Genomic DNA, 11,176 nt, shown 5'->3' with positions numbered 1-11,176 from the left:
TCTGACAGTTTCTGCAGAAATTCTTAGTTTGTACAAACACACAGTTTCATCAGCTGTCCGGGTGGCTGGTCTCAGACGATCCCCGCAGGTGAAGAAGCTGGGTGTGGAGGGTCCTGGGTTGACGTGGTTACATGTGGTCTGCGGTTGTGAGGCCGGTTGGACATTCTGCCAAATTCTCTAACACGACAGAGGCAGCTTATGGTAGAGAAATAAACATGACATTCTTTGGCAACAGCTCTGGTGGACATTCCTGCAGTCAGCATGCCAATTGCACGATCCCTCAAAACATCTGTGACATTGTGTTGTGACACAAAACAGCACATTTTAGAGTTGACGTTTATTGTCCCCAGCACAAGGTGCACCTGTGTAATTATCGTGCCGTTTAATCAGCTTCTTGATATGCCATACCTGTCAGGTGGATGGATTTTCTTGGCAAAGGAGAAATGTTTACGAAAAGGGTTGTAAACAAATTTGTGCACAAATATGAGATAAGCTTTTTGTGTGTATAGTACAATTCAGGGATTTTTCATTTCAGCTCATGAAACATGGGACCAAGACTTTACATGTTTATATTTTTGTTCAGTATAGAATAGCCTGGTCTGGTGAGAAGAGGGAAGTCATAAAGCTATCACCTTGTAAACCAGGTTTATCCTGTCGGTCACCAGGCCAGTCTGGCACCACACCCCCATCACTTCCTGTGTCTAAACTTCCCAAGCCCGGAAAAAACTAAGTGCCTGACCAGCACACAAATGTTGAATTTCAGATTTGGTCAAAATTAGGTTAAGGTTAGGTTAAAGGTCAAGTTTTAGATTTGGTCTAATTGGGCTGTTTGTCAGAAAAGTCCCCCTTAGTCTCTTCCATCTATGAATGAGAGTCAAAATACACGTGCACCTTGGTCTAATTAATGCACAGCTTTATTGGCAGATTAGACATAATGACAGTCAACATGAAACATGCAGTACATATGTGTTCATTCTAAAAGAAATTGACTGGAAATAATATGCCAGAAATACTTCATTCCATTTTGTACATTGTGTGGTTTATACATACTATTAATTCTTCTTTAGCCACTTAACCAGAGTGGGGTATAATTTCACAGAGAGGTTACTGCAGGAAGCCCTTCTGGAGGTCAAACAACAGTAAAGCATTTTTATGGCACCATATTCCCTATAGTGCATTCTTCTCCCAAAACTACACAGGGGATAAGGTGCCGTTTGGGATGCAGGACAGTCCTAGTGGACTACCTGGGCAGCATCTCCTCCAGGTCAGCCACTACGTAGGCCACCACCGCCCACAGGGCCGAACACAGGTTCATTTCTATGGGGCTCTGAACAGACATGGTGTCCCCGTTGGTGTGGTGGAACCAGAAGTATCTACTGTCTGCAACGTGCAGGCTGGCTCCTGGAGGACAGACACAACAAAACCGTCAATGTATTAACTATGGTTGGTTGGTTGGTTTGTGTGTCTCTGAGTCCTTGAACGTACCATTATGACTGATTAAATGTGCAGTGCATACTGTATTCTAACTTCTAAAGAGACAATGAGATTCTAATCAAATCACATTCTCAAAATGATCACTGTTGACAAAGCTAAACCCAGAGTTAATTACAAAGCCATTATGTTATGCTTTCCCATTTCTTTTGCAAGTGAATGTAAGTAGGAGCAGGGGGAACCAGAGCAGTATAAGTGCATCTGGTAGCAGTTAGTGTTTAGCTTGGCAATCAGGTTCCTGTACAGTTTCCATTTGGAAACAGCACGATGCAGTGGCCCTTCCTGACACGAACATTCCCAAGGTGCTGCTAGGAAGAAATCTAATGTTCTGTTAAACATCTAGCCTTCTGTCTTGTATTCTACCTGACAGAGAGAGACTTATGTCCTGTTAAACATCTAGCTTTCGGTCTTGTATTCTACCTGACAGAGAGAGACTTATGTCCTGTTAAACATCTAGCTTTCGGTCTTGTATTCTACCTGACAGAGAGACTGTTAAACATCTAGCTTTCGGTCTTGTATTCTACCTGACAGAGAGACTGTTAAACATCTAGCTTTCTGTCTTGTATTCTACCTGACAGAGAGACTGTTAAACATCTAGCTTTCGGTCTTGTATTCTACCTGACAGAGAGACTGTTAAACATCTAGCTTTCTGTCTTGTATTCTACCTGACAGAGAGACTGTTAAACATCTAGCTTTCTTGTATTCTTGACAGAGAGACTGTTAAACATCTAGCTTTCGGTCTTGTATTCTACCTGACAGAGAGACTGTTAAACATCTAGCTTTCGGTCTTGTATTCTACCTGACAGAGAGACTGTTAAACATCTAGCTTTCGGTCTTGTATTCTACCTGACAGAGAGACTGTTAAACATCTAGCTTTCGGTCTTGTATTCTACCTGACAGAGAGAGACTGTTAAACATCTAGCTTTCGGTCTTGTATTCTACCTGACAGAGAGACTGTTAAACATCTAGCTTTCGGTCTTGTATTCTACCTGACAGAGAGACTGTTAAACATCTAGCTTTCGGTCTTGTATTCTACCTGACAGAGAGACTGTTAAACATCTAGCTTTCGGTCTTGTATTCTACCTGACAGAGAGACTGTTAAACATCTAGCTTTCGGTCTTGTATTCTACCTGACAGAGAGACTGTTAAACATCTAGCTTTCTTGGTCTTGTATTCTGTTAAACATCTAGCTTTCGGTCTTGTATTCTACCTGACAGAGAGACTGTTAAACATCTAGCTTACGGTCTTGTATTCTACCTGACAGAGAGACTGTTAAACATCTAGCTTTCTGTCTTGTATTCTACCTGACAGAGAGACTGTTAAACATCTAGCTTTCGGTCTTGTATTCTACCTGACAGAGAGACTGTTATGTCCTTTCCCCTTTATGTTGATTTGTAAGGACAATTCAGAAGTGAAATAGGGAGACAATGCTAGGAAAGAGACTGGTGGTACTGATGTGGGAAGCAACTGGAGTCTCAACCATGTTCCCAAATCCACTGTAACAGAGAGAAAAAGCAACAACATTTTCACTCTGGAAAAAGGAAGGAATGTGTGTATTGAAAGGTCATTGGATGGAGCTGCATTACATTTAGGCTGCATTACATTTAGTCTGAATCCCAAATGGCACCCTCTGCCCTACATAGTGTAGTACCTTTGACCAGAGACCTATGTATCCTGTTCAAAAGTAGTGCACTATATGGGGAATAGGGTGCCATTTGGGACAAACAGACTTTTTGCCATTTTGTGAAATGAGAGGGAGGTGTTTGGACAGCTGGTCCGGTGATTCATTTGTTTAACATTGTGGCTTTTTGAACCCTCACAGTGAACAGCCCCTCTCTCTTGGTTCCACCATTCATCCACCCAGAATAGTTACTTTTCCACTGAGATAAGGTGATGTCATTCCTGAAACAGTTCCTTTACAGTAGAAGGCTGATCTGTTATAACAAGTCTTTTTACACTGTGTCTGGGTAAGGCTGAGGACAGTCAAAGACTGATGGAGGGAGACGTGGGCTCATCAACAATAGACTACTGTAGAGGTCTGGGCCTGTGGTCATAAAGCGTCTCAGCGTACGGTAGGAGTGCTGATCTAGAATCAGTTTTGTCTTTTCGATCATAATGAATACGATTATATGGATGGGACGGGGAGGGACCTGATCCTAGATCAGCACATCTAGCCTACTCTGAGACACTTTATGAATTCTAAAACATCCTCTCCCAGTTCCTAATGAGCTTCATTGTTTATCTCCACCTCAGCTTTAAGGGATCCCAAAACAACTGTGTTGGATGACACCCATGTTAATGAAGTAGGTTAGCGTTAACACAGGCTGGTAGGCTGAGGCCATCTCTCTCTCTTTATTTAGTCTACAGACAAGTTTCTGCTGTCAGCAAATATCAGCACAACAAATACATTACTGGGGATGTGTTTCATAATACACTTCCTCTTCCCTGTCAGACCAAATGATTTGGTTGCCGACATACTGTAGCAACGCTAGTTCTCTTTAAATCAGAGTACAGGGCATATTTCACTTCTACATACATGTTATTTGAGAAACTGATCAATTCCACAAAAATGACCACAGAGACAATGTGGAACTGAATGTTCAATTGGTCTAGAAATAACGTGCTACTTCCTCTTTAAAAAGGTCAAAAGCACTTCTGCAGAAGGGGAACATGGCTTGTTAATTTGACAAAGGTCAAAGAGACACAGGTGGAACAAGAGTCAAATAGACTACGAGGAAGCCTCCCCAGCATATCTCCCAGACAGACAATAGAAGGTAGTCTTCACACCTGGCTCCTACTGACTCAGACAGACAATAGGAGGTAGTCTACACACCTGGCTCCTACTGACTCAGACAGACAATAGAAGGTAGTCTACACACCTGGCTCCTACTGACTCAGACAGACAGACAACAGAAGAGAGTCTACACACCTGGCTCCTACTGACTCAGACAGACAGACAATAGAAGGTAGTCTACACACCTGGCTCCTACTGACTCAGACAGACAGACAACAGAAGGTAGTCTACACACCTGGCTCCTACTGACTCAGACAGACAGACAACAGAAGGTAGTCTACACACCTGGCTCCTACTGACTCAGACAGACAGACAACAGAAGGTAGTCTACACACCTGGCTCCTACTGACTCAGACAGACAGACAATAGAAGGTAGTCTACACACCTGGCTCCTACTGACTCAGACAGACAATAGAAGGTAGTCTACACACCTGGCTCCTACTGACTCAGACAGACAGACAACAGAAGGTAGTCTACACACCTGGCTCCTACTGACTCAGACAGACAATAGAAGGTAGTCTACACACCTGGCTCCTACTGACTCAGACAGACAACAGAAGAGTCTACACACCTGGCTCCTACTGACTCAGACAGACAATAGAAGGTAGTCTACACACCTGGCTCCTACTGACTCAGACAGACAGACAACAGAAGGTAGTCTACACACCTGGCTCCTACTGACTCAGACAGACAGACAACAGAAGGTAGTCTACACACCTGGCTCCTACTGACTCAGACAGACAATAGAAGGTAGTCTACACACCTGGCTCCTACTGACTCAGACAGACATTTAAGAAGAAGGAGGTAGTCTACACACCTGGCTCCTACTGACTCAGACAGACAACAGAAGGTAGTCTACACACCTGGCTCCTACTGACTCAGACAGACTCAGACAGACAGACAACAACAGAAGTCTACACACCTGGCTAGGAGGACAGACAGACAGTCTACACACCTGGCTCCTACTGACAGACAGACAACAGAAGAGTAGTCAGACAGACAGACAGACAACAGAAGAGAGTCTACACACCTGGCTCCTACTGACTCAGACAGACAGACAATAGGAGGTAGTCTACACACCTGGCTCCTACCGACTCATACAGACAGACAACAGAAGGTAGTCTACACACCTGGCTCCTACCGACTCATACAGACAGACAACAGAAGGTAGTCTACACACCTGGCTCCTACTGACAGACAACAGAAGAGAGTCTACACACCTGGCTCCTACTGACTCAGACAGACAGACAACAGAAGGTAGTCTACACACCTGGCTCAGACCGACAGACAATAGAAGGTAGTCTACACACCTGGCTCCTACCGACTCAGACCGACAGACAACAGAAGGTAGTCTACACACCTGGCTCCTACTGACTCAGACCGACAGACAACAGAAGGTAGTCTACACACCTGGCTCCTACTGACTCAGACCGACAGACAACAGAAGGTAGTCTACACACCTGGCTCCTACTGACTCAGACAGAAGGTAGTCTACACACCTGGCTCCTACCGACTCAGACAGAAGAGAGTCTACACACCTGGCTCCTACTGACTCAGACAGACAGACAACAGAAGAGAGTCTACACACCTGGCTCCTACTGACTCAGACAGACAGACAACAGAAGAGAGTCTACACACCTGGCTCCTACTGACTCAGACAGACAGACAACAGAAGAGAGTCTACACACCTGGCTCCTACTGACTCAGACAGACAACAGAAGAGTCTACACACCTGGCTCCTACTGACTCAGACAGACAACAGAAGGTAGTCTACACACCTGGCTCCTACTGACTCAGACAGACAGACAACAGAAGGTAGTCTACACACCTGGCACGCCGGCATCCATCCACATCTCTATATCAAGTCCCTCTCCGTGTTCCTCCAGGGTGGTGGTGTTGATGGGCTTCAGTAGCTTCATCACCTCAGCCATGACAGCCCGGGCCTGGACTGAGCCTGTGAACTGCAGCCCCAGGGGGGTGAAGGTACCCTGGTCAGACTCCATCACTAGGTTAAAGTTAGAGATGTTCACCTGGGGGACAGCAGAATAGGTATACAATCGTAAATAATCATTGATTGGATTTATATTGTGCTTTTCCAGTGCTGAAAGCGCTTTATATTGTATAACTTTTATAATTTTGCTGGACCCCAGGAAGAATAGCTGTTGCCTTGGTAGGAACTAATGGGGATCCATAATAAATACAAATACACTGCTCAAAACAATAAAGGGAACACTAACATAACACATCCTAGATCTGAATGAATGAAATATTCTTATTAAATACTTTTTTCTTTACATAGTTGAATGTGCTGACAACAAAATCACACAAAAAATATCAATGGAAATCAAATTTATCAACGCATGGAGGTCTGGATTTGGAGTGACACTCAAAATTAAAGTGGAAAACCACACTACAGGCTGATCCAACATTGATGTAATGTCCTTAAAACAAGTCAAAATGAGGCTCAGTAGTGTGTGTGGCCTCCACGTGCCTGTATGACCTCCCTACAACGCCTGGGCATGCTCCTGATGAGGTGGCGGATGGTCTCCTGAGGGATCTCCTTCCAGACCCGGACTAAAGCATCCGCCAACTCCTGGACAGTCTGTGGTGCAACTGTGTGGTGGATGGAGCGAGACATGATGTCCCAGATGTGCTCAATTGGATTCAGGTCTGGGGAACGGGCGGGCCAGTTCATAGCATCAATGCCTTCCTCTTGCAGGAACTGTTGACACACTCCAGCTACATGAGGTCTAGCATTGTCTAGCATTAGGAGGAACCCAGGGCCAACCGCACCAGCATATGGTCTCACAAGGGGTCTGAGGATCTCATCTCGGTACCTAATGGCAGTCAGGCTACCTCTGGCGAGCACATGGAGGGCTGTGCGGCCCCCCAAAGAAATGCCACCCCACACCATGACTGACCCACCTCCAAACCGGTCATGCTGGAGGATGTTGCAGGCAGCAGAACATTCTCCATGGCGTCTCCAGACTCTGCCACGTCTGTCACATGTGCTCAGTGTGAACCTGCTTTCATCTGTGAAGAGCACAGGGCGCCAGTGGCGAATTTGCCAATCTTAGTGTTCTCTGGCAAATGAAAAACGTCCTGATGTTTTGGTCACTTTTGAATGCTGGTGGTGCTTTCACTCTAGTGGTAGCATGAGACAGCACCTGAGCCACTTGTGTGGGTTGTAGACTCCGTCTCATGCTACCATGGAAACAAACATTTAAACAACAGATTATTGTAGGGGACAATATACAAACATTTTTGAGAAAGATAATTAGGAAAATAAAATTGTATTGAGTAAATGTATTTATTGGTTTCTTTTCATTTTGATAAGAGATGAAAGTGTAATGAATTGAAGGTTATTTGTTGATGTAAGAATCGAAACGTACCAATTTTTAAAGTTTGGTCATAATTTTTGGGGTGGAGTCACGAGAAATTAGAGCGAAAAAAGAAATTCTGGTGGAAAAAAATGGGGTCCCTGCTGAATAAGATTGAATACCACTGATGTAATGTAGTGGACATTTAGTGTTGTATACTGAAGCTTTTCGGGGGAATCTGAGGAAATCCATAGTATGTAGTTGGAACCAGTGCAGGCCAGGGAGAAGGTGGGTCTCTGGTCAGAGTCAGGATGTGAACCCTCTGTTCCCCTCTAACCTCTGGCCATTCTGATTCCGTTCACATTAGAATGCACAAAAAGCACCACGCTCCCAGAATGCTGTTATTCAGTTACAGTGTGGTCTCGACTCCATTCTGACTTAAACAATCTGTGCAGTGCCCTACATCCCAGTGGCTCTCCTACATCCCAGTGGCTCTCCTACATCCCAGTGGCTCTCCTACATCCCAGTGGCTCTCCTACATCCCAGTGGCTCTCCTACATCCCAGTGGCTCTCCTACAGTAGATCTGACAAGTTTACATTTCTGTGTACCGCTCTGAATGAAGCCAGTTCCTACCACATGTTGACTGGCCAAGAACAAGCTGATGTAGATGAAAAGCCATCAGCTATTGATAATAAAACACTATTACCGGTACGCACTCAATCTGAAGGAGACTGGGGTCAACGATTCAAAATGTAAGAACGACCACATAATAGTTGTGCTGTTTCAATGGTTTGTATGACATTGTCTACCCAGTGGACCCCTATGTGTGTGTGTGTGTGTGTGTGTAAGAATCTAAAGCTGAGAGAACAGAAGTCTTAAATCTAGCCAAAAAAGGAGCTTATAGGACATTTCTAGTCAACTCTGACCCTACGAGGTCAGCAGCCTGCTCATTTGGTCTAAATCAGTCCCTGATTAGAGGGGAACAATGAAACAAAGCAGTGGAACGGACTTCCAGGTCCAGAGTTGAGTTTGAGGGCTATAGGATGTACTGTATGACAGGAGGATAATGGTGAGGGTGTACAAGTTAAATGGACAGGAAAAAGCCAACAAGATGCACCATGGTAGAAAGATACCTTGTGAAGCTGGAAGTACTGTTGCGCTCCAACCCCTCCCTGCTCCTCTGCAGACCACAGCACTGTCCGGAGGGTTCTTCTGGGTCGCAGACCTGGACACGCAATCACAATTCATACATGGGCCACAACCATTTCAACAAAGCAGCAATACAGAAAGAGCTTTACAACAAATGGATTCCCTTTTCCTCACCAACCCTTGGGCTGTTTAATATTCCACATATTCAGCAGAACATTCCTATTCACCAGACCCTAGTCAATATTTCCTACATTCACTGCAATGATGAGCCCCATTCACAGAGAGGACTTCCAGAGACAACTTATCTGATTTGGGTTTCAGCCTGTGTGTTATTCTAGAAGTGACCCCCCCCCCAGGCTACTACTTTATGTGGGCTACAAAGGACAGCAGGCCACTCCCTTCCCATAGAGGTTCTCTAATATAACTCTGTAGCCTACACCCTCATCTGACATCAGTGCCATGTCTAGGGTTGCGTCCCAAATGGCAACCTATTCTCTATGTAGTGCACTACTGTTGGACCCTGGTGAACAGTACTGCACTATATAGGGAATAGTGTGCCATTTGGGACGTAGATGAACAAAGCCCAAGGGACCAATTATTGTTCCGTGGCTTCATCTTGACTAAAAGTTTCATTGATGATAGGTCCTCTTCTTTAATAGTGGGCAAAGCTGAGCATATTCCAGCCAAGTACTTTACTATGCATCCATCCAGCCGCAAGAATGAACAATAAAGCAGCGACTGGTTATTATTGTCCAGACATTAAAATGTCTTCACATATTCAACTTTCCATTGCAACATTAGTGGAAAAAGGAAAGATTCTCTCAAGTCAACGTTAAGGCTTTCAGTCAGAGAGCACAAACAGCTCGGTGGTCTACTTTACGTGTCTAATTACACTTCATGTGGAAAAAGTCATACTTTATTAACTGAACAATGACCAGAAAAAAATGAAGTAAGCCATGCTAATTGCTATATGAGTCAGCAAACAGCAGTTTAAATGCATTTTCAAGTGTAGGTCACCAAGAGTGCTGATCTAGGACCAGGTCTCTCCTGTCCATGTTATCTTATTCATAGTGATGTAAAAGGCTAAACTGATTGATTGTAATTCAGCACTCCTACTCTGAGACGCTTGGCCCCTGATATAAGGCCCCTGATCACAAAACAGCTTCAAAAGATGCCAATAAACTCAATACAAAACACAAATCTTTTTTTGAGGCTCATGCCAATAAGAGCTTCAGAGATAGTGGATTATGTTCCAGATACATAGTCTAGATCCTAAATGGCACCCTGTTTCCTATGCCAGGTCGCAATTGTAAATGAAAACTTGTTCTCAACTTGCCTACCTGGTTAAATAAAGGTGAAATAAATAAAAATAGTGGACTGCTTTTGACTAGGGGCCCTGATCAAATGTAGTTCAGTATAAGTAGGGAACAGTAGGACCTCCCAGGTTCTGGTTCTTACCCAGGTCTTTAAGCAGAGACTCCCAGGTTCTGACCCAGATCTTTAGACAGAGACAGGGACTCCCAGGTTCTGACCTAGTCCTAAGCAGAGAAAGGGCCTCCCAGGTTCTTAACCAGGTCTTTAAGCAGAGACAAGGCCTCCCAGTTTCTCGTTCTGACCCAGGTCTTTAAGCAGAGAACGGGTCTCCCAGGTTCTTACCCAGGTCTTTAAGCAGAGACAAGGCCTCCCAGTTTCTGGTTCTGACCCAGGTCTTTAAGCAGAGAAAGGGTCTCCCAGGTTCTTACCCAGGTCTTTAAGCAGAGAAAGGGCCTCCCAGGTTCTTACCCAGGTCTTTAAGCAGAGAAAGGGCCTCCCAGGTTCTTACCCAGGTCTTTAAGCAGAGAAAGGGCCTCCCAGGTTCTTACCCAGGTCTTTAAGCAGAGAAAGGGCCTCCCAGTTTCTGGTTCTGACCCAGGTCTTTAAGAGAGAAAGGGCCTCCCAGGTTCTTACCCAGGTCTTTAAGAAGAGAAAGGGCCTCCCAGGTTCTTACCCAGGTCTTTAAGAAGAGAAAGGGCCTCCCAGGTTCTTACTTTAAGAAGAGAAAGGGTTCTGACCCAGGTCTTTAAGCAGAGAAAGGGCCTCCCAGGTTCTTACCCAGGTCTTTAAGAAGAGAAAGGGCCTCCCAGGTTCTTACCCAGGTCTTTAAGAAGAGAAAGGGCCTCCCAGGTTCTTACCCAGGTCTTTAAGCAGAGACAAGGCCTCCCAGGAGATGAGCGCTCCACCACCATCATCCATGGCCCCCTGGCCCACATCCCAGCTGTCCAGATGACCACTGAGAAGCACCACCTGAAGAGGGGGACAGACAGCGTACCTACGATTAATGATATGGGGGGGGATTATAAAATTGATAGTTACATATCGGCATATTCTTTTTTATGCTATATCGTATTGACAATATTATTTTTTATGCTATATCGTATCGAC

The 11,176-nt window shown here is 44.8% G+C and overlaps 1 protein-coding gene across 50 annotated transcripts in view; it reads right to left on the bottom strand.

Moving 5' to 3' along the window:
- Positions 1-896: 896 nt before the first annotated feature.
- Positions 897-11,176, bottom strand: part of LOC118374448 (carboxypeptidase Q-like) — a 51,511-nt gene continuing 41,231 nt past the window's right edge. The window contains exons 5-14 of one of the 50 annotated variants that reach the window (XM_052510897.1): positions 10,927-11,038; positions 8,740-8,831; positions 5,824-6,315; positions 5,506-5,555; positions 4,953-5,048; positions 4,767-4,812; positions 4,471-4,716; positions 2,749-4,420; positions 2,244-2,621; positions 897-2,156 (exon numbers count right to left, since the gene is read on the bottom strand). In XM_052510897.1, coding sequence (XP_052366857.1) covers positions 6,106-6,315; positions 8,740-8,831; positions 10,927-11,038 — 414 coding nt within the window. In that variant the 3' untranslated portion in view covers positions 897-2,156; positions 2,244-2,621; positions 2,749-4,420; ... (3 more) ...; positions 5,506-5,555; positions 5,824-6,105. Of the gene's footprint in view, positions 2,157-2,243; positions 2,622-2,748; positions 4,421-4,470; positions 5,049-5,505; positions 5,556-5,595; positions 6,316-8,739; positions 8,832-10,926; positions 11,039-11,176 lie in introns of all 50 variants that reach the window. The other 49 variants (XM_052510890.1, XM_052510885.1, XM_052510892.1 and 46 more) reach the window with 49 other exon arrangements.

The sequence above is a fragment of the Oncorhynchus keta genome, unplaced genomic scaffold (genome assembly GCF_023373465.1).
Source record: "Oncorhynchus keta strain PuntledgeMale-10-30-2019 unplaced genomic scaffold, Oket_V2 Un_contig_6223_pilon_pilon, whole genome shotgun sequence".
In the NCBI taxonomy this organism is placed as follows: domain Eukaryota; kingdom Metazoa; phylum Chordata; class Actinopteri; order Salmoniformes; family Salmonidae; genus Oncorhynchus; species Oncorhynchus keta.
The sequence above is the reverse complement of the archived record's forward strand: the minus strand, read 5'-3'. Positions and strand labels throughout refer to the sequence as shown.